This window comes from Emydura macquarii, unplaced genomic scaffold (genome assembly GCF_026122565.2).
Source record: "Emydura macquarii macquarii isolate MOO-44397 ecotype Brisbane River unplaced genomic scaffold, CSIRO-AGI_Emac_v2 contig_431, whole genome shotgun sequence".
Lineage (NCBI taxonomy): Eukaryota > Metazoa > Chordata > Testudines > Chelidae > Emydura > Emydura macquarii.
The window spans coordinates 16,371,690-16,396,115 of NW_027130568.1; the positions used below are offsets into that span (position 1 = coordinate 16,371,690).

The 24,426-nt window shown below is 39.5% G+C and overlaps 1 protein-coding gene across 5 annotated transcripts in view; it reads right to left on the minus strand.

The window, feature by feature from the left end:
* The window catches only part of RANBP9 (RAN binding protein 9), a 59,414-nt gene that overhangs the window by 29,492 nt on the left and 5,496 nt on the right, over positions 1–24,426 (minus strand). For all 5 annotated transcript variants that reach the window (XM_067537616.1, XM_067537615.1, XM_067537613.1 and 2 more), the window contains exons 2-3: positions 21,344–21,455; positions 3,836–3,888 (exon numbers count right to left, since the gene is read on the minus strand). In XM_067537616.1, the coding sequence (XP_067393717.1) occupies positions 3,836–3,888; positions 21,344–21,455 (165 nt within the window). The remainder of the gene's footprint in view (positions 1–3,835; positions 3,889–21,343; positions 21,456–24,426) is intronic.

The window sequence follows — 24,426 nt, forward strand, 5'->3', positions numbered from 1 at the left end:
CTCTGGAGAAAGTAACTGCCACACTTGAACATCTAATTGTTGTTCAGCAGCGGGCAGCACTACCTCCACATAATAGCCAAGCCCAGAGACTACTACTAGCCCTGCTGCCCTAGAATACTACAAATCCAGAAGTGAACCCAGGTGAAAAGTCACTAACACTAAATAATCAATAAGAGCCTAATTCTGCATGTGGAATCAACATAACAGTTTCACATAACTAGACTTTCCTCTATTTTAAAAAGGAAACTTACATATGAAGCAACTCTAGTGCTCCCTCAGTACCACCACAGAAAAAAAAACTATCGGGAAAGGAGTGACCTTGCAGGCACATGTACGCTCCCTTACAGATCTGAATGTTTGGTGCTAGGGTATATAGAGAATCTCAAACCCCAATTCCATCTCAGTTCCTTTAGACATAATCAGCAGCCAACAGACTCTAAAGAAGTGGGAAATGTGGATCTGTAAATAGACAATCTTCCTGAAGAGCTAGTTACTTTGGAGTAACTTCATTTTCCTTTGAGTACTGTCTGACAGCCCCACTCTTGAGTGATTACCCAGCAGTAACTTTCAAAGGAGGAGTCATAGAACTGAAATTTCAGGACTGCTCTCCTGAATTTTCAGAATTTTTTTTTTTTTTTAAAAAGATACCTATTATTGAGATAAACATCTAGGAAAGCTGAGTACTAGCTCTGTAATTGCTGCCCATTAGAGAGAGTAATGATGCTCCAGGTAGCAACTTTACATATCTCTAATAGGAACATTCTTCAGACATGATGCAGAAGCTACTATGGACCTGGTAAAAGATGTACGAAAGGCTTCAACTATTGTGATACCTATACAGACTTCATATAGCTGCATACAAAGCCTGATCAATTTATGAATCTGAGCAAGTTACCCAACTTACTTCCAGATGTCACAGTCCTGAGAAATTTGCATAAAGATTTAATCCTGTTTAGATAAAGGGCTCCTTTTAACATTGACTATGCAACCTAGCTTCTCCTATCACATCATGAGGTCTAGGGAAAGATAAAGGGAGGCTGATGGAGTGATTTAAAAGACATTCTAAGACCACCTTAGTTAAATTCTTGATAATGAAGGATCATTTTATCCTTTGGAATGCTACATAAGGAAGATGAGTCATCAGAACTTGGATCTCACAGATTGTCCCAGCTGATTTCATAGCTACTTAAAATGCAATCTGTATGGATATATGATACAAAAAGCATTCTCCTAAAGATTCAATTGAAGTAGATTCAATTTACAAGAATGTGGTGGCTCCTAAACATCTAGAAGGATGAGATAGCCCTTTAAAAAAAGTCTCTAAACTATGATATGCTAACAACTCAATATCTGTGTACTGGCAAATGGTATTCAAATATAGCTCCCAGATTGACCCATTCAAGGATAATCCAGAGTGCTTGAGAGAGAATCCAAAATCTGAGGAACTGTAGAAAGCAATGGGGCAGTTCTTACTAGAGATTCACTAACTGGGCCTAGTCCATTTTAAGGCAGTTGTTTCTAGTGGAAGCTTTAAGACAATCTAGAACAGTGTTCTCAACCTGCGGTCTGCTTGCAGCCCAATCAGCACACAGCTAAAGCCCATGTGGCATACTCAAGGCCATACACGTAATATAGATATTGTGTGGCTGTGGCCCACATAACACAGGGAGCTGCAGGCGGTCCCAGTACCAGGTGACCTGAAGTCCAGGACCAGTGGCTGGCTCACCCTCCTCCAGCCCCACCTGGTTCGGGGGAGGCTAAGCAAGGGGCAGGAAGAGCTGCTGCAGTGCCCATCTGGGCCTGCCCCTACCTGAGCTGGAAAGAGCAGAATGAAGCAGGAGGGGGCGTGGCCTCAGCATGGAGCATGGGAGGGGCCATGCCTGGCTGTTGGGAAGGCTAAACCTCCCCCCGCCTACAATACCCGGCGCCCAGGTTGTAAGGCTAGATTAACATTATTTACATTTTGTTAATATTAACCAAGTTTTTAAAAGAAAGTCATTGTTTACATTTCTTATTTCTTATGTATTCAAAATGCGAGCTGCATTCCCCGGCCTACTTAAAGAGAAGCTATTTTAGTGATCAGAATCTTACTGTATTACACTGAAGCTTTCCTTTAACATAACATTTTAGGTGATAATGTAAACACTATAATTTGGGGAAGTTATGGTTCCCACAACAGCCATACCTTATCTGCATGCATGTATAAGAAGGACACAGCAGACAATAAATGTTACATGTTACACTAGGGGATAAATTTGATTTACTGTTAGAACTAACTTTTTTGCTAGCCTCTAAGCACATAAAATCCCAAACATAGGAGGACTTCAATTTTTTTTTTTTTAATTAAAAAACCATGCCATTAAAAAACCAGGAATTTTTTTAAGGCCAATACGATTTGAAATAGCTAAGTTTAAAATCTCTGAAAAGCCAACTAAAGCATATACTAACTTTGTGGTTTGACAATGTATACCAATACTCCATATATCTGTAATAAGATTTAGGCCCTGATCCTGAAAATCAATGGATTACTCATGAGATTAAAGTTAAGAATGTGAGTGTTGGCACCATGCTATGCATTCTTAAAAATAGACAAGGAAACAAATGTTGAGACAAGAGAAGATGTCCTGCTCTACTCTTAACAGTGATGTGCTTTTGATCACAGTAGGGCATATTTGTTAGCTATTAGAAAATGACATATTGCAGAGCAAGGAAGTATTTTGTAGTTCAGCTTTTCACACAACTGCTTATTTTACCAGATTTTAATTTGTTCTGTAGCTGAAATGTCTTGGTGGTGTTTTCAACTGGACAATGATGATGGATATTATTAGCACAGTAGATTGATTAAGTCAGTGATTTAAAATGAGCGATTTTAATCATGATTTATATCAGTTTTAATTGTGTTTTGCATTTATACTTGCTATTTTCATTAAGCAAGGTTAGTAACCATTAAAACATTAAGTAGAGCTCATCTTCTCACACCAACTAATTATAGTTTTTACACATTTGGTGGTCTCTTTACTAACTAGCAGGATACATACACTATATCCAAACAATATTTATGCAGTTTGATAGTTTAACTTACATAATAAAAAATATAAACATTTGAATTAATGTAAGAAAATGGTGAATGATGGATTTCTTCTATACTAGATGATTTTTACTTGAGATTTGTGTTGAGCTCTATTCAGCTTGAAATTCAAATTCAATTGAAATGTACAAAAATAGCATTTTAATTTTTGATTAAATCAAATACCTTAAATGTTCTCGATGCATAAAAGAAAAAAGTTTCATATTTAGAATTAACTCATTTATTAAATAAATTAGTATATTCTATAGTGAATTGAACTGACTGGTTCCAGGTGCTTTCTATCAGTTCAGTGGTTTGACTTCAAAGCTTTGGCACTAAACATGTACTCTACTATTTTTTTGTATTTAATTTAAATTATTTTAAATGATTATAATAAACTGAGGACTTAACATAAGTTGCCAATTTCAAAGCTAATTTTAAATAGGTTTATTATTAAAAATAAGTCTGCACTTTAAATAAAAAAAATCGTATTTAAAATTAAAAAATGGTTTAATTTTATTTGCTTTTTATCCACCTTGGATTTTCATGTGCTGGTAGTCAAAGTACAGTGACAATGATTAAGAATTTGTTTTAGGCTATAAACTCTCCATAGCATATCTGTATTATGCCCTGCAGAACACATTGCTGGTGCTCATCAAGCTCAAATGTATTTCAAAATATAATGACTTACTATATTATAGAACCATTAAGATAATTATATTGTCTAATTGTTTCTAAAATCAAACATATAAGGAACATTAAACATACCTGGCAGTCTGTTCATGTTTACACCTTGAGCAGAAAGCCCAATTCCCATGTAACTGTAAATAAAAATAAATAAAAATAAAACAAACTTATCTTTCTTTTACAATATGTTAACAAATATATGAGACATTTCCAAGAAACATTGTCCTGATGAATCTATTGCCAATTAAATTGCTGGGAGATCATTTAAGAAACTGGCAGTGCAATCAAAATTGGAAAGCCATTTCCAATGTGTTTGTTGATTTGGTATACCATATATAGGTATGTGTCCTTGAGGAAGGGAAGAGGTTTGGAACAAATTCCCTCTCCTTCAAACATCTTAGTTTTTATATAAAAATAGTAATGGAGAGACCATCAAATTGAGTGTAGCACCTCGCTTCATTAGGCTAGTAACTGTTGCTATGAAGAGGAAGCAATCAAAGAGGCCTTGCAGAAAAGAAGGCAATTCCAAAGAAAGGTGAATCCATCTGAAGAGTCCACCACCACCTACGTTTACTAACCCCTTGAAAAAATTAAAAAACAAATTACTTCACCAAATACATACTTGTAGACTGCACACAGATTTATAAACAAATGTATATACATTTATATTTTTAGAAGACATTTATGAAAGTCAGTCTAATATACTCAAGGACTATGAGTAAGGTTATCAGCAAGATGTGCCTACCTAACAGCTCCTACTTAAGCAAACTGTTTAATTTATTTTGGTTTAGAGAATAGTTCAAATTAGTTCACATAGTATAAATCAAAGAGACAAGATGGACTTTTAGATAAGCCTTCATGCTACAAAGAGGTCTGTTTCAGTTCTGGGAAGGTACTCAGTTGGTCCACTAAAATTATTACCTCACCCACCTTTGTTTCTAATATCCTGGGACCAACAGGAGTATACCACCACTGCATACATAAAAAAAAAAAATCAATCAATGAACAGTAGCTAATGAACACATATTAAACAAAAAAGATCCCCAGGCCAATTTGAAAATAGTCTTAAACCAATAAACTCATTAATATTTTTCTTTGTGTAAATCAGATTCTCAAATAAATGTTCTGTTATGAAGTACAAGTTAGTTGTAGTTAAAATATCAAGTTACTAACTGGCCATGAGCTAACTGGCCTGCAAGTAGCCAGTAGATCATGGATGTAACATACTTAATTGTGGGAATTAAGGGTTTTCTGCCTTGTTGCCTGATCACCACAATTAGCTGCTTCATTGCTGCCTCATGTACCTGCTACATGCAAAGCATTCCCTCCAGTGATGCCTGATGTATCCCATGCACACCCCTGAAGTGCTGGCAATCCACAATGGAAACTCAGCACTTCAAAGATGAATGCCATAATAGTCTGATACAAAGAAGCTGAAGCAATCAGACCGTAAACAAAGGGTTTTGTAAGCAGGTGTAAAGTATACCAATTTCATCAGTATAAATTTAGATAGACTTCATAAAGAAGCTAACTACAAGAAAGCTTCCAAAGTACAAAATCAACCAAGTTACATCAAAAACAATTTTTCAGCCTGGTAGTCAAATTTTCATATCAGTATTTTATAAAGGAACAGTACTAAGACTGTGTCAAACTGCAGGAAGAAAGAAAGACATCATCAAGTTCATTGAAAGATGAGACTGCATGCAACATGTTGGTCTCAACTTCCATTTAATTTGGAGGAGCAGAAGATGCCCTTCTTGTGCCCTCTTCCCTCCACCCATGTCACTTTTAAAGGTGAACTAGTAGTGTCAAAAGGGGAGGTGGTCCTTTAATATAGCTGTGGATTGTGGTTTCATCTGTAGAAGAAAGTGGCACACTTTCCCGATACCAGTACTGTTACTGTAGGATACCATATGAGTCACTTAATACTGCTAAGAAAGGTAAGCGTTTCAGCATGTTGTCTTTACAGAAACTAAAGTGAAACTAAACAGTATTTCAATTACTTTATAGGATTGCAGAAATCTGGAAAAGGAAAGGATGAGCAAGAAATCAGTCACAAGTAGGTGAAATCAAATATTGACAAGACAGTTAATTTCACAGAAGCACTGATCCATGTTGAGGTTGAGAAAAAAAATCAGCGCACACTGGTTCTCACTTTTAGTTACTACAAATCACAATGTCTACACTGATTTTCTGTTTATATACTGTACTAAAATACTGCATGCAAATGAGTTCAAATAATAAAGCCTTTGTATTTTTACTTGTTGTCCAGCACTCAGAACTATGGATTAGATCTTTTATAGACTGAAAGATTAAAAAAGGACAAATTTTGGCCCAGAGTAACTAATTGCTTGTACCAAGAAACACTCAAATGAACTGTACAGTCACATACCCCATATTCACAAATCAAGAATTTCTATAGTTTTAGAACTAAAGTAAAATTAAAGGCAAATTTATGGATTTAAGAAGGGGCCCAACACAAAACAGAAGAACTAGACAGCAAATAGACAACGTCAGGCCAGGACCAAGGTGGGACTAGGCTGCTGTCCCAGTCAATTGCTGCCACATTTACTGGAAACACTGGCATAAAGTGGGGCTCAGTTAGGAGACAGTCATGAAGAAACCAAGGGACAGCAAGTGATAGTTACCCCTCCCCTACTCAGGACATGTCATGGCCTAAGAGTGTGCCAAGTAAAGGTGGTGAGAACACAACAGGAAGCAGCATGACTCACTTCAAAATGCAGTCAATCTGCAAACCAATATGACTAAAGAATGGGGTGAGAATGAGAACACAACTATAGCTGGAAAATATGTATATATTTTAAAGTTTGCAGTTCCCTCCTTGATTCTTCCCCAACCAAAACCTAGGCCAGGCCCAGTTTTGCTCCTGATATGGTTATACTGAGGAAGAGGGTGGGTAAGGGAGCGTGTCCGGGTCTTAATCCAAAGATGTGGAAACAAATCATGAAGTTATACAGGGGTAGCAAGACTGGGTGTGAACTAATATTTCAAATGCAGTATAATCTTAATCATGTATCATACACAATCATTTAGATCAGCCCATGGGTGAGCCAAATAAAAGTTTAAGGTTGAAGACAGAACTAGAGGAGAAATTAGGACTATTCCTAATAATATTTAAAGGCTTTTACAGTTCCCTATTTTTAATTTAAATACATTTTCTTCAGGTTTCTATCTAATCGCATGGCACAAGAACAAGTTATCTATTTGAAATAATCTGAGTATTCTCTATCTTATATGCAGAATCAAATTCACACTTCAACCAATATATACATTCCTCAGAATGTTAAGGAATTACAAAAAGATTAAGGTTCAACTATTTAGATTTTACCAGAAGAGAATTCAATCTGCCAAATGGGTGGCCATAAACAGGCCTTGTCTTTTTTCACTAGTTTTAGGTCTTGTCCATACTTCAAATTTGTTGCAGTTCAACTTGAGTTGTTTCACATTGAAGTGTGTGGTGTCCACAAACAAAATACACTGTTGTGAATCTGGCCTTTGAATATGCATTATCAACTCTACTCTGGAAGTGTGTTTGCCGAGGGTGAAATCATCCCTCAACTCAGAGTAGGTGTGGGTGCATTTCCAACCCCATCCCGTGGCAAATGCTACACATCTGTCAAGTCATCCTGCTGGTATCCCATACTACTCTGCTGGCTGGATCGCCTGCCTGTACCTGTGTGCCTTCTACTGCTCTGGGGTTACCTTGACTGGCTGTAACCTTGCAGTTTAAATGCTGGCATACAGCCAGAGTCTATTCTTTGCAATTCCACCTTGTGTGGGTTTCAGATACCTGTCTCATTCTCCTGATCACTGATTAAGCAGTCATACGCAGTAGTCATCTGAAGTGGAGTCTCAACGCATAAACACACCAGCAGTTTTTTCCCAGGCTCAGGCTCAGACTGAGCTTGCAGCTTTGTCCCCCTCCTGATGGGGACTGAGGGTGGTGGTGGTGAAACAGCGCTCGCAGCTTACAAGAAATAGTGCAGACCCCAGGCTGCTTCTGCGCTGGATGCTCGCGTAGGGCTGCCAGCAGGGGCTCACAACAGTGCCTGTGAACCTCAGTGTCTTCACCTCCTACCTGTAAGTGGCTGCCCCTCACATGGCAAGTTGAGTTGGGGACAGGAAACCCAGATGTGCCAACTTTTAAGATGCAATACAGGTACAGGTATAGTATTTGCAATCCACTGCCTGATTGCTTACTTCCGATTTCACATGATATTCGGTTGGCCAGTCAGGTCATAACTCTGGTGTTCGTATCTTTGAAGTCCTATTGTAGAAGCTATGCTTCTTGTAGATTACATTGTGCAGACCCTTCTAGATCTCCTCCTCGAATGACTACTCAGTGAAGCACTGCTTTTGGTATTAGACAACTAGCAGTGTCTGATGGGACAGGGCAGTGCTGAAGACCTTGGATGACCAGTAATGGGGGCAGAACTTCAGGATGTCTAAAACAACTTTCCTAGATATCTGTTCAGAGCTTGCCCCACAGCTATAGTGACAGAACACTTGCATGAGAACATAACTAGTGTGGAGAAGTTTGTGGCTGTCACCATCTGGAAGCTTACTAACCAGTTTGGTTGGTAAATCCACTGTCAGGGCTGTTGTCTTGGAGGTGTGTGGAATCATAAGGCTGTGCAATGCACAGAACGTTATTAATGGGTGTGCAAGCTTGAACTTCCCCAGTTGTATTGGGGCTGTTGATAGGATGCAGCATATGCTCATTCTTTTCCCACCCTGACTCTTCTCCCCCACCTGGCCTTGGAGTTAGTCAACTGAAAGAGATATTTATATCTTGTTGTCTGAAGAAATGCAGATTAGGCAGAACTATTAAGAACATGAGGTTAAGAAGAGAACAAGAGGAAGAAATAATTAATATGAATAGGTGTGAATTTAAAGACTGATGAAGAGAAAGAGAAGGGAGAGCCATTCACCACAATGCAGATATTTATATATGCATTTCCCATTATAGTTAATTGAAGCTTTGCAGCAAAATCTTGCACCATCATGTTGAATATTTATCTCAGTGTGGGAAGCAAAAGAGTAACTATCAAAATTTAAATCTAACAGCATTCTGTCTACTCTTTCACATTTCTAAAAGGAATATGAAGAAAGTATCAAATCTTGTTACCAAATCACTGCTCTACTAGAAAGCTTGTTGGTATCAATGATGAAGTTACTGCTATATACCTTACTTTAGATATAAACATTCCTTACTTTTGGTAATTATTTCCATTCTGTTTAAGGACAAATTAAAAAACAAAAACAAAACAAATCCCTCTCTTTGGTAATGGTCATCAATGAAAATTTTTGCTAAAATGCCACAGATTTCATTAGGAAGCTACAATGTTAGAAAAAATTCAAAATCCCTAGCTTTTTTTGCTCACTTGCTATTGTGCCAACAGATGTTGTACCTGGGGGAAGTTGCTCCATTGTGCCTTGATGATGAATGATGAAAATAAATGACCAAGCTGATATCTGGATCCTGTCCTCACCTATGCTATAGATTTAAAGAAAGCTGCTTAACACCATACAGTGGTAAAACCCAAGTTACCAAAATATCTGTATGGGACCAAATGCAACTGAGGTCAAGTACTATCTAAGTTATAGTTCTTCCTATAACACTTCAATTTTAAAGTTATCAAACATGCCAATATGGAAATTAAAGCCAACAACTAATAAAAATAGAATTTTAACACACAAAGAAAAATGAGGTATACAGTGAGTGCAGTTAAGAACTTTTTTTATTAGAACTAATTTTATCTACCAGTAAAAAACTACAGGTGGGGGGAGAAAAGTTTAACTACCCCCTCGGTATGACAATTTAGATTACATAATGTAATATTTTAAAAGACTTTGGTATGGAGTCATTTGCAAGGATGTTAAGAAATCTCAAATTCCTACAGAATTCTACTGTGTGCCTTCATTGATGCCTGAGAGAGTTAAGAGGTCAGAAAACTAAAATCCACCTTTACAACATGCATTAAAATTCTGAGAGAATTAATGCAAGAGCTCTATTGTCAAGACAACCCATGACTCAACATAATTAACTGTTTTACATTTCCTTCCCTTTAAATTGCTTCAAAATATGCATAAGGCCTCATCATTCATTTAACCCAAACTGAACACAGATTTCGTTTTCCTAACACATTGATTCGGTCTTCAGAGGTTTCTTCTGGCTTTCTAAGGTCAATCACACCATTTTTCTCCAATGGAACTTCTCTGCAAGAATGCAAGTATACCAGCTGAACAAGACCTCAAAAATACATGCAAATATGACTCCTGCCAAATAGACAGCATTTGTCAGTTTTGTATTTGAGTGCATTAGAAGGGGCACAATTTAAATTCTCAAAAAAACCAAGCGACCACAAACTCAGAAGAGTATAACTTTTTCTCAGACTAGCTTTCTTTTAGGCTAACTATTTTTTCCACTCCTTACTAAAAACATTTTGGGAATAAAACAGCTACATTTCTTCAATTCCTCACATCCCTAATCAATTATATAAATATGCAATCTTCAAATAATCTCTTTTTACCTTTGTAAGTTTCCATTCTCTTCCTCACCTCCAAATACCCAATCAAATACAGTGAGCCGGAAACTGAAATTTAGACACAGTCTAAATATAAAAAAAATGAAGCACAGCAATTTGCTAATTCTTTCACAGAACCATCATCTTGGATTTTAGGTTATGATGGCAATAATGTAAATCAATGCACTAACCTCAGACTTCTCATGCACCTGATTCTACTCTTTCTCCAAATACACTATTGGTACCACTGCACATTCAAATGGTAAGGAAAAAAAATTTCACACACTATGACAATAAAAGCCTCTTTCCAAAAAATTGACAGTTCTGCTGTTTGAGGACATACCACAAGCCACCAAAAAGTAGGTTTGAAAATTTTGCACAAAATCCCTGGACTGAGATACTGTAGTGAAAACAAAGAGATTAAAACAAAAACAGGAGTTAGATCTCCTTTGTGTTGTGCATAATAAGTATCTGATCAAGAAGCAGACATGCATGTCCAATGCCAAACAAAAAGCTGATTTGGGATCACAGAAAAAAGTCTGTATATAAAACATAAGAAACTAAAGGACAAGTCACCCTTAAAGACCACCACATAAATGCTTCAAAAATCAGTAGGAGTTGGGTTCTGCAACTCAGACATTCCTGTTGAACAAATTAAAATAGCACAGATATCAGGCTGCACTCATGCATGTGAAAATTCAAATTTGAGTTTTCATAGGATTTGCTTGTTTAGACTAGTAGCTCCCCTGTTTTTCACTTCCACATCCACCTCACCATGTACATTTCAGTGCACTGCCAAAACCACAAATGACTGATTAGTCACTGTTAGAGAAGAGCTGTGCTCTGACAGTTGTCTAAAGCCTTGTTTATACTGCGAGTATGGAACAGGTACACTGATGGCTAGTAAACTCTTAGTACAGATACTGTTTACTCTGGTGCAGTATGATTTTAATCAGTGCAGTTTATCCTCTTTCAAAACTGGGGTAAAGCACCACCAATATAAATCATGTCTACATGAAGGATTTGCACCAAATCAACTACATGGTTGGCTAAAATACCACTGTAGACAAGGCCTAAGTTATTATACTTCAAAGTCCAACTTGCAAAATGAGTGAGTCCTTTTTATACTTAGCTTTTCTTTTCCCTATTCTTTGGATGACTTACTTTCAATTCTTTGTTTTATTCTCTTTTAAAACTCTTGAAGTATTATTCTGCTCATAATTCAGTATCTAGAGTTAAATTATTAAGAGGGTTGTGCATTTGGAGTATCCATCCTCAGTTATATCATGCATATGTTCTTACTTCAGTTGAGCTGTGGGTTTAAAGTCTCCAATTTTGATTACTGATTAAGAATTCACTGCAGGGGCTGGGAGAAGAGGATAATTTGGATTACTAATATCTAATAGTGGAGGGATTTCTGACTTTGCTGACAAATGTGTGACAGGATCCAGTGGCTGGAGGTTGACAATAGATAGATTCAATCTTGAAATGAGATACTGTTTCCTGGATGGGATTGTGGTTGACCACTGAAACAGCTTACTGGGGTGGCAGTAGACTCACCATCACTTGAAGTCTTTATGACAAGATTGGATTGCTTCTTAAAAGATTAACTTCCATTCAACTTCTGGGGGAATTCTACAGCCAGGAGAAAATAAAGGGGGGTTGTCTGGCATTGGTGATCCCTTTTGGCCTCGGAATTTGTGAATATGACCCCCATTCATCCCCTTCCTTCACAGGCCCAGGGGAGAACAGGACTACCTGCATTGCCCTAAGATGTTCTAACACTTGCAGCTCTGCATAAAGAGAATGATAAATCAAATCTCACTTCAGGGCTTCAGCCAGTTACCTGAACGGGTCAGGAAGGATTCTCCCGCTCCCACCATGACCGATTGGCTGCATGTATTCCTGGAGGGAAGGGAGGGTGTGGTTTTGCTTTGCAATTAAGCATCAGCGACCACAGCTGGAGACAGGACACCAGACAAAGTAGACCAGTGTTCTAGGGTGATACAAAGAATACTCTTTCCAGATACCTGTCTTGTGTTTTGCTCATATGCTCAGGGTCACAGTGATTCACCAGAGTAGGGGTTGGGAAGGAATTTTCCCCCAGGTCAGACTGACTGGGACGTTGGGGGTTTTCTTCTTCCTCTGCAATATGAGATGGGATTTGACAGCTGGGATCATATGGGCATCCCTAATCAATTCCCTGCTATTGCAGAGGCCGCACTGGCACCTTACTCTCTCCTGTTCTCTGCCTGTGGCACACCGTAAAGTCTCCTGAAAATTTAGACACTGATCTAATATCTTTGGGTTTAAACACAGAGATATCTGAGTTACATTTAGTGGTCTGTGACATATGAGACCAGACTAATGGTGCCTTCTGGTCTTAAACTTTATGAAACTATAATCTGCTGTGCGCATTCCCTCTCCCCCAATGAAGTCAATTAGAATTTTACATGTATAGGAATGGCAGAATTGGCCATTTGTGGATACTAAGGTAATTTAACTCAGCCTATAAAAGTAGCATTACTTTTAGAGCAAAACAACTCAGAAGAGTCTCTGAGAAGGCAGCAGCATCAAGATTCACCTAGCTAAGAGGGATAGGCATCATATTTAGATGCGCGGTTACAAATGTGTGGATCCGCATTCACAGGAATAAATTTTCACCTGACCCACAATCCACCCTCCCTCTTTTAGATTTACCTGCATCTGCATCCACTCATCAGCTGTTTTGGGAGACAGCAGCTCTCCATGAGCTGTTGAGCCCCTGCCACCCCAAAAAGCTGTTGAGCCCTGCCTGCCCACCTAACAGCTGATGAGCCCTCCCAGCTGCCCCTCCCACCTAACAGCTGATCAGTTGTTGAGCCCTGCCAGCATCCTAATAGCTGTGACCATCCATTGTGATCCTCAAGAAATGGTCCGCAGATATCCACATCGCATCCACGGATGCAGATATAAAGCAGATATCCATGGATTTGCAGGGCTCTAATCATATTGCAGGACTTTGCAGAGAATTGAAGTGGAGGTAGACATGCTAGTTAAGAGCAGCTCTGTATCCTCAAGTCTAGGGATTCACAGCCACTACTCCCAAGAGAAAACTTAGGGTAGTGATGGTTGGTGACTCCATTCTAAGGGGGACGGAGGAACCCATCTATCAGCCTTTGACATGGCACCCCGGGAGGTGTGTGTCACGCTGGCTAGATAAGGGGGTCCCTTGAGGTGTATTCAGGAGGTCTGATTACTCCCTTCTACACCAGTCTCGCGTCGGGGGTGTCACGCTGGCTGGATTGGGGGGGGGGGTGGGGAAGACATTTATTATATTGTGTGACATCAGTATGTCAAAATCATAATTCATGTGAGATATGCCATGTCAGGTACTGTTAGAAAGGCTATAATGGGCTAAGTAAGATGAGGATGTTTATGTTCATGTGTTATATGTGTAATGGCAGTTATAGATATGTTTGGTATACCAATATTTCAAAATTGTGCTGTCTGGGTGGCATCTCAGACTGGATGGTTGCAAAACAATAGCCTGCTTAATGGCCCATTGAGACATTCACAGGTGCAAGGGGTCCCGGGGGAGAAGCCAGGGATATACCTGATGAGTAACCAGGACTTGCCCATGTGACTCTGGACTCCATTTTGGTTCCTGTGAAATTCCAAAAGCAGCATGGAAAGGGCCGGAGGGTATATAAGGCAAAGGCTTGGGAATCCATTTTGTCTTTCAGTCAGGATTCAGCTTCAGCTACCAACCTACCTCTGGATCAGCTCATCCACAACTGAACTGAAGCTGTGAAACAAAGGACTGAGACCTACCCAGGTACTGGATGTGCACCAGAAGGACTATACAAGTCTGCAAACTCCACAGTTCTTCTAGAAACCTGATGTATATGGACTTTCAAATCATTTGTATGTTTCTGATTAGTTTAATCCTTTAACATTTCTCTTATGGTTTGTTTCTCTCTTTTTATAATAAACCTTTAGTTTTAATTACTAAAGGATTGGCTGGCAGCATGGTATTTTGGGTAAGATCCAAACTTATATTGATCAGGTGCTGTGGCTGACCCTTTGGGGTCAAGAGGAACCTTTTTAGTAAAAAGCATAGAGTTTAAATAACTGGTCTCTTTACTGGACCTACTGGCTGATTGGGAGCCAGAGACTGAAATGCAGTAAAGGGGGTTGTGTATATTTGTATACTGGCTTCTTGATAACCAGTGCGGAAAAACAGAAGCACAGTTTGTGGCTGGCTGGGAAGTCTGACTTCAGTGCCACCCACCAGTGCTGGGATAATCTGCTCTCCTTTTACAGCCTGCCTTGACCTTGGCATTCTCAGGCGGCTAACTTGGGCACGGGAGGGATGACAGTGTGCTACTTGCCAGGGGCTCGTATTTGAGATGTTACAGAGTGATTGTCAAGGATCATCCAGCCCTGTGACTACTACCCCATGCTACTTATCCTTGTGGGGACTAATGATACTGTGAGGTATGACTGAGCAGTTCAGAACTGACTGCAGGGCTCTGGGAATAGGGGTGAAGGAGTTGGAGGGCACAGGTGGTGTTCTCTGATTCTTCCAGTCAAAGGGAGGTGCCCAGGCAGAGACAGATGGTATTGCAAGGAGGGCCTTTAGCTTCCTTGACCATGGGATGTTGTTCTGAGAAGAAGGACTGCTGAGTGGAAATGGAGTCTGCCCATCAAAGAAGGGAAAGAATATCTTTGGATACAAACTGGCTACCCTTGTGAGGAGGACTTTAAACTAGGTTCAACAGGGGCAGGAGACAAAAGCCCACAGGTAAGTCAAAAACATGGAGACCTGGGAGAAGGGTCAGAATCTGGAGGGGGGGGTGCATTATAGCAGGGACAAGGGAGAGAGGAGAGGGAACACAGAAGGGAAATCAAATCAGTATCTGAGATGTCTGCGTATTATTGCAAGTAGTATGGGTAATAAACAAGAAGAACTGGAAATAGTAGTGAATAAAAAAAACTGTGAAATAGTTGGCATCACAGAGATTTGGTAAGATAATACACAAGATTGGAATATTGGTCAGGAAGAACAGGCAGGGAAAAAGGGAGGAGGTGTTGTCTTGTATATCAAAGATGTATATACATGAACTAACGTTGAGATGGAAATAGTAGACAGACTTGTTGAAAGTTTCCGAGTAAGGATGAAATCAATAAAAAAGAGTGATGTCATAGTAGGGGGTCCACTATACACCACCTAACCAGAAAGAGGTGGATGAAGCTTTTTTAACTAACAAAATCATCCAAAGCATACGATTTATTGGTGATGGGGGACTTCATCTACCCAGACATGTTGAGAAAATAATACAGCAGGGCACAGATTTATCCAACAAGCTCTTGGAAACAATTTTTTATTTCAGAAGGTGGAGAAAGCAACTAAGGGAGAGGCTGTTTTATATTTGATTTTGACAAATAGGGAGGAACTGATTGAGAATCAAAGTGAAAGGCAGCTTGTGTGAAAGTGATTATGAAATGATAGCGGTCATGATTCTAAAGAAGGGTTGAAGGGAAAACAGCAGAATAAAGATAATGAATTTCAAGAAGGCAGACTTTAGAAACTCAGGGAGTTGGTCGGTAAGATCCCATGGGAAACAAGTCTAAGGGGAAAAACAGTTTGAGAGAGTCGGCAGTTTTTCAAAGAGACATTATTAAGGGCACAACAGCAAACTATCCCACTGTGTAAGAAAGACAGGAAGTATGGCAAGAGACCACCCTAAGCTTAACTAGGAGAAACTCAGAGTCCTACAAAAAGTGTAAACTAGGTCAAATTACAAAGGATGAATATAAACACCACAAGCACGTAGGGACAAAATTAGAAAGGCCAAAGTCAAAACAAGATTAAACTAGATAGAGACATAAAAGGTAACAAGAAATCATTCTTCAAATATGCTTCTAATATATTTGTAGACCAGGGACAGAGTAGGCCCATTACTCAATGAGGGGGGGAGACAATAACAGAAAACATAGAAATGGCAGAAATACTAAATGACTTTTTTGTTTCAGTTTTCACCAAAAAGGTTAGTAGCGATTGGACATCTAACATAGTGAATGCCAGTGAAAATGAGGTAGGATCTGAGGCTAAAATAGGGAAAGAGTTATTCACTTTGTGCAATAATGATGGTTCTTCAAGATGTGTCCCCCTATAGGTGCTCCACTGTAGGTGTGTCTGTGTCCATGCTTCTGATCAGATGTCTTTGGTAGCAGCGTCCTTTCGGCCTGCACATGCGCACTTCCCCTCCTCGTGTTCTGCCTCAAGACTAACCAACCCTCAGTTCCTTCTCTACCTCAGAGTCCTATTGGGAACTCTAGAGTAGAGGGGAGGAGGGCAGGTTGCGGAGCACTCATCGGGGGGGGAGGGACACACGACGGGACGACACATCTCAAAGAACCATCACTACTGCACAAGGTGAATAACTCCTCTTCTTCGAGTAGTGTCCCTATCAGTATTCTACTCCCGAGCAGTATCTCCCATGGGAGGTTGGGGCTTTGGAGTGGAGTCTGTTATGGATGATAACACCGTGGAGCCAAAGATAACAATGGAAGCAAAGTCCCCAGTAATCGCATAGTGTTCTGCGAAGGTATGTGCTGATGCCCAGGTTGCTGCCCTGATGATTTCTGAGATAGGGATATTCTTGAGGAAGGCAACAGAGGAGGTGTTGTGTGTGCAGATTCCAGGTGGAGGTGCCACACTGTGAACATGATAGTTGTGCTTAATACAATTTGAGACCCATTTGGAAAGTCTCTGGGCAGATATCGCTACGCCTTTAGATCTTTCTGCAATGGAAAGGAAAAGCTTAGATTTCTTAAAGCCCTTCGTCCTGCCCAGGTAAAAGGCCAGGACTCTCCTAATGTCTAGTGTGTGCAGTATAACCTCCCTTTTATCATGGTGAGGCTTAGGGTAAAAGGTTAAGAGGTGAATCAGATGGTTTATGTGCTAAGAGGTCACCTTGGGGATGAACTTTGGGTGTGGCCTAAGAGTAACCTTGTCTTTAAAGAATATTGTAAAGTGGGGATGTACCATTAGTGCCACTATTTCCCCTATTCTCCTTGCTGAGGTGAGGACTACTAGAAATGCTGTCTTCATTGACAGGTATGTGAGCGAGCAAATGGCCATACATTCAAAGAGCGGTCTAGTCAGGCTCTTTAAAACTAGATTTAGGTCCCATGTTGGAGTGGGATGTCTGGATTGGGGAAAGAAGTTCACTATGCCCTTGACGAATCTCTTTGTAGTTGGGTAGGGGAAAACTGAGTAGCCTTCTAATTGTTGATGGAAAGTCGCTATGGCCACCAGATGTACTTTCATCAAACACAGATAGCCCTGACCTCTTGAGATCCAGCATGTAGCCCAACACCATGGGGAGGGTAGAAGATGCCGGGATAATTTGTCTGGAATTGCACCAAACCTGAAACCTAGTCCACCTTGGCAGGCAAATATGACGTAGCCAATTTTCAAATGTATAATAGCACTTCCTGTACCTCCTCAGAGCAGGAGCTCTCTTTGTGTTGGAACCATGAAGGAGCCAAGCTTTGAGCCAGAGCATCCATAGGGTGGGACGGAGAACACGTCTTTCGTTCTGCAAGAGGAGATAAGGAGTGGGATTGGTGGACACATCACAAGCTGTGACAGGTATGGGTGCCACGTCTGTCTCGACCAAAGGGAGCAATCAGTATGAAGTTTGCTTTTTCCCTTCTTAACAGGGCCTTCAATAGCAGGGAAAGGCATATAGAAGGCCCTCGTTCCATGGAAGGAGAGTGTCCCCCTAATGAGAGTTGTCTGAGTAATAAGCATGGGCACTTCCTGTTAAAGAAGTAGTGAACAAGTCTATCATTGGTGTCCCCCATTGACAGAACATGCTGTGGAGTACTGCTGGGTTCATTTCCCACTCATGGTCATATGACAACCTGCAACTGAGACAGTCTGCTGTTGTGTTCTGAACTCCCAGTAGGTAGGCTGCTGATACTAGAACACTATGGCGAATGCACCAGTTCCATAGCTTTAGTGCTTCCGGGCACAAGGAGGACAATCTGGTGCTCCTCCACTGATTTATGTTATACATGCATGCTATGTTGTCTGCCATGATCTTCGTGTGTATGTAGCTCTGACCAATGGAAGAAAGTGAGCACAAGCGTTCCTGACTGCTCTTTGTTCGAGGAAGTTGATGTGGAGAATTGTCTCCGTGGATGACCACTTGCCTTGAGTGGTGAGATTGTTGAGATATGACCCCCCATTTATGAGGAATGCATATATAGTGAGAAGTAATGTTGGGTGGGTTGTATGACCAGTTCGCCTGTGCAAACGTTTGCTGGATCTTTCCACCAATTCAGGGAGCGTTTGATCCTGGAGAGCATCAAGAGAGGTTTGTCTAACCAGTCTTGTTTGGTCTGTAAACCGATCTGAATCACGCATGCAGATGCCTCATGTGTACTCTGGCATGAAATACTATAAACATGCCAGTCACCATGTACCCCAGAAGCTGGAGGCAATGTCTGGCCGACATCTGTGGGCTGGCTTGGACTGCCTCTGAGCACTGGCAAGCTGTAAAATGTGTGTTGCAGAAGGAGTGCTGTCGTTTGCATGGAGTCGAGATCAGCCCCTATGAACTCCAAACACTGTACCAGAGTTAAGGTTGACTTTTGGACATTAATTTGTAACCCTACATTCATGAATATGTCCACAGTCCTGTGGGTGGCCTATAGGGCATCAAAGGAGCAGTGCCTGAAGAGACAATTGTCCAAGTATGGGTAAATCATGATCCCCTGGGTGCATAGGTGAACCACTATTATGGAGAGGATCTTGCAGAATACTCTGGTAGCCAATGAGAGGCCAAAGGGGAGTACTCTGTATTGGTAATGGTCCAGTCCCAGGTTAAACCGGAGGAATCGTCTGTGGGATGGTATACTCGATATGTGAAAATAGGCATCCTGGAGGTCGAGGGCCAAAAACTAATCTCCCTGTTCCAGAGATGGAATAATCGCTTCTAGTGTGACTATCTTGAATTTTTGAGCCTTCACATATTTGTTCAGTGGTTTGAGGTCCATTACAGGTCTCCAACCTCCCTTTTTCTTGGGGATCAGAAAATATAGGGAATAAAAGCTTTTGCCCTGGAGATGTACAGGATGGGTCCTACGACTCATAGGCACAGGAGGTGATCTATTTCCTGTCTTAGTCTCTCATGAGAAGGGTGCCTGAAGAGGGACAGGAAAAGGGGGGAGGAGGTGAAATAAATAGAATATGCACTGGAGATAACATCCGACAGATGGGTTTTGAAATTGTGTGATCCCAATTTTGACAGAATAGAGCAAGGTGGCATCCAAAGGAATGTGAGACATCGGAAAGATGAGGCTGGTGTCATAGGGAGTGGTCTCTCGGGGTCTTGACCAAGGTGTCAAAACCCACTTTTACCCATATCAACCCATATCCAGTCTCCACTACTTCTTCCACATTAACTCAATCAAAATCCACCCTTTCCCCACTATTCTCACTGCCAAAATCTTTGTTCCTGCACTAGCAGTCACCTGATATGCTATAAACATTCTTCTATCCAAAAGACCACTTTAGTAAACTTCCTTTCTCATCCCCTAACTCCCTCTAGAATCCCAACTGGTTTCCTGTTTCTTGCCACATTAAACCCTATGCTCCATATTCTGTTGAGAGACTGTCCTCCCAATACACCCCTACCTAGTCAATGCTCTAACCAGAAGACAAAAGGTTGCCCGTTACCTCAAGGAGGCAGGAAGGACTTCCTGGTGCCATAAAGAGAAGGTGAAGTGAAGGGACAAAGTGAAATCAACTGTACTTGACACCTTAACTGACACTGAATAATCTTGCCAAGAGAAAAGAACTGTCAAAAAAAATTCCTGGCACAGGTTACCTCAAAGTCTATTATATTCTTGTACAACCTGTAACAATGAAACACCAATATTACTCGGGCCTTTAGGTAATATCACAATACAAATACTAAACCTCTTTGGAGAATAGTGATTACCCGCCTTTCCACAAAAGTGGAATAGTGGGCAGTGCCCTCAAGCAAAAAATATACTACAACTTTTGGAACTCCCTTCCCCACCAAAAAACAAAAGACAAATGTTCTCCTTGTAATTGATGTATATTTGCTAACCCTCCTTTTTTCTTTTTTTATTAGCACTTGGGAATTTTTCCCAGTAAGCCCTAACCTGCCTTAGTTAGCTAAACCTGGTCACAATATGCCTTTTTATGAAGCAGTGCAGCCTAAAAGTTCTGAGACACAAGAGAAAGGCTCAACATGACTTTCACAAATCAAAAGACTCTGGAAACTACCAGCTGTACTTGCTCAGCTGTTTAAGGCCTTGTGTTCTTTCCATGGGGTCATTGCTTAATTACTAAGCCTCTACACTTAGCACATTTTAAATGTTTTCAACAGCAGCTCATTGGCAAGTTGTTTAAAATACATAAATGTCACTTACTTTTTAAAATTAAGACAGTGCTTGAAAAAGGTGCTGGACTGACAAAACTGGACAGTAAACTTCTCTATTTGGCCACAAAATGGACAGTGTTGAGTGGCAGCTGTGCAAGCTCCTTAATGTTAGTTTGACAACATGCCTCCAATACATTGTGAAAGAACTATACCTAGGAGAGCAGGCTCAGTCTTTGTGGCCATTCAATCCCTAACTCCTTTGCCAAAACTGCCAACAAGGATGTTAATTATGGTGTTTTTTATAACTAGGACACTTAACTATTGGGTAATGAATTAACACCACTAATTTATCGAACACAGGCTGCCAGATGTCAGATGGTAATTTCTGGTCAGTAATGAATAAGGCTAGATTTAAAATGGTGAGAGGTGAAAAGCTTACTGTATGCATGGTTACTAGTTTCTCGAGCCATCTAGTTCCTATAAAGTATTTTTTAAATTGAATAATCTGTATTGATTTTGAAGAGATCAGACTGATTAAATGAAAGCTGGTATGGAGCTGTAGAAATATGTGAAGTGCAGCTCTTCCAAAAAAACAGAAAAATAATATGAAAACAAATACATTCAATGCTTACCCATCTCTTCCTTTACTGACAATTTTAACTTCAAAATAGTATATTCCACAGGCTGCAGGTATAGGATGTGTGGCTCGAACTGAAGCAGCATCCTTTGGAGTTTTGCCATGACCTGCAAAACAAATATTCACATTAAAATCTAAAGTATATTTTAAATTACTAAGCTGTAAAAGTGCAAGCTTCCCAGTGTACAAGCTAGTCACTCAAAATAAAGGATTTACTTTGAGTAGTTAATTTATCTCCGTGTATAAAAAATTTCTGATCAGACTCATTATTTGTGCATGGAACAGTGTATGAAGCTATGTTCTTATGAAGGTGTTCTAGAATATGCTAGCCATTGTCTCTTGTCTAAACATGCCAAGAGGTGTACCCAATGTCTGCTGCTTAAGAGGCTTTACAGTTATTTGAAGACAAATAATTACAAAACAAGATTCAATCAGTTTGCAATAAAATGTGCACGATTGTGACAACAGTCCACTTAAAAATCTTGTAAATGTTGCATAGCTTCTCAGTTGCATAGTATTGACTGATTTTTATAAACTGAAATGTGATACAACTGAGTTTAATCTGCTGCTCAGTATTCTTATATTTCTTTAAACAATTTCAAGATATTTTGTTACTGGTGTCTCCAATGTAACTGTCAGTTACTTTATAGCATGCACAGTAGGTGGCTTATTTCCATGTTCTGAATTTCTTTGATTTCAAAAATGCATTAACCACATAAAGTCTACAAACAAGTAAACACAGACCCTGCTCTTTTTGTTACAAAACAGCAAATGCTATATTGATCCTGCTATTGCAAGAAGTCAGAGTCTGAGTTTTAGGCCTTGGACAACTATTTTCATTTTTTAGTTGTTTATGTACTATTCCCTTTAGTATGTGTCATTAATAACCTCTGTTTTTATCTAAAGTTGTTTTAATCATCCAACATTGATTTTTTACTAAAGTTTATATTTAGCCTTTTATTTACTTTCTGCAGTCAAGTCATGCTCCTGCCATGTACTCAAATTACATGACTGAATGCATTTATTGTACTTCTCAACACTGATAAATTATAATTACCCCAGGCTGATTCAATCAGAGTATTAAACAAATCTACAGCTCGAGAAATTCCAGAATAAGTTTTTGTTTTGTTCTTAAGTGACAGCATTTCGTTGTTTAGATGCCATAAATTAGGTTGCCATTCTTGACTATTCAGAAGTCCTTGAGCCTATGAAGTAGCCCAAACCTTAAAGGGGCCTCTCTGACGCCTGTGAGCAGAGCATGAACTCTCAGACTGTCCTGTTTAAAGGAGGTATCATTAATTCAGAAACCACTTGTTAAAAATAAATAAATAAAATTCTAACCTGTTCTTAGAAGAACCTAAGAAAATGACTAGAGAAAAAATATTTTTCCAAGTTTATTTTGTGTATTTGACAGTGATTTATGTAGTTAGTTTCATTGCTTCCACTGTATAGTCAGTCAGTTTTCACTATTTGTGTGGGCCTTTCATATAACAGAAGAGAAAAACATTTTAAGAACTAAGAAAGCACTATTGTAAAATCATAACTATTGCCAGGGAGACTCTGGAGAAAGTGGCACCCTAAACTACTAAAAAGTTCCAGAAGGGTAGCCTCTGTATACAGCAAACTAACAACTCATTTTGAAAACAGACTAGATTTCAAGTTTCTGTCCCTTTAAAAGTTCCCTTATTGTTCCTATGTAAGCTTTTAATTTTAAATACACTTTGTTTCAGATTATCTGTGATTACCACTGCAAGTAATGCAGTAAACTGGGTCTCTCAAACACTCTAAATATCACCTGTAAAGCATCTCAACATTTTTCTCTACATTACTTACAATAGAGATCTTTACTTTTAAAGACTATCATAGCCAATGTCCAGTTTATTTTTCACAAGGCTCTTCACAGGATGACATTTTTAAAGTGTGTATTTATAATATTTAACTAAGAGCTTTAAAAAAAAATCTCTTACACATCAGTTTCACTGCCCTCCACTACAGATTTTAGTTTTACTTTGAAAGACAGCTTACAGACAACTAATTACAATAACTATCTTTTTAACATTTGACTTTGTCCAAAAATGTTTTAAAACTTTGAGGCTACAACATTCTATGAATAGGGCTTCCTGTTTTTACTGTCTGGCTGCTATTATAATAATGTTGCTTCTTCTTCTGAGCATATGCCCACTGTGCCTCAGGTGGCACATAACCAGGATTCCTCATTGAATTTGGTCCACTAGTTAGATCATTAGCTTGCCCGGCATGGTCCAAATACTGATGGGGAGTGCAACGTGAATGCTGATCCATGCCCGTCATATTGATTAACTTATAATAAAAAACTGTTTTCAGGCATTTACAAATTGAAAATTGGTTCCGAAGTAAAACAGTGTAAAAATAATCTAAACATAAAAAACCCATGTTTAAAAAAGCCAGTTGGAATATAAAAATAATTTAGCATCTACTGAAGATGACATTTTTAAGTTTTCAAAAATGTAATATGAAGGCCTAATCCTGCAATGCACTAAGCGCATACCTTCAAACATTGAGCAGAGTAGTCCTACTTAAGTCAATGGGTGTACCCACCTGGGCAAAGCTATGCATGACCTTATGCTCTTTAAATACAGCTTTATAAATACAGTTCACAAACTGATTTCTGATAGTTTTAGCAGACAATTGTGAGCCAGCTGAAAGAGAAATAAGATGAGCAAAACTACTTTTGGTGGACATGTGGGGAAAGGTGTTAATGAGACCAAGGAATGGTCTGTTGAATACTGCCTTACTTCAATTTCTTCCACAGATTACACTTGGTTTTAATTGGGCAAAAGCAGATTCCAACATTTCTCTCTGTGTTACAATGGCAATCAAAACAGAGTCACTTTGCCATACTTGCACAATGTTAGTTCAGTGGTACTTCAATTGTACAGGATTACCACCACCAGATACTTCTCTTTTGTCTTTTAGGGAAATATGGAGATACAACTAGCACTGGAAATCAACTAGAAGATTTTTAACTTGGCATTAGAGGCAACTCAGAGAGGAGGTATCTTTCCATGGAAAGAAAACACTCTGATGTCAACAAAGGTG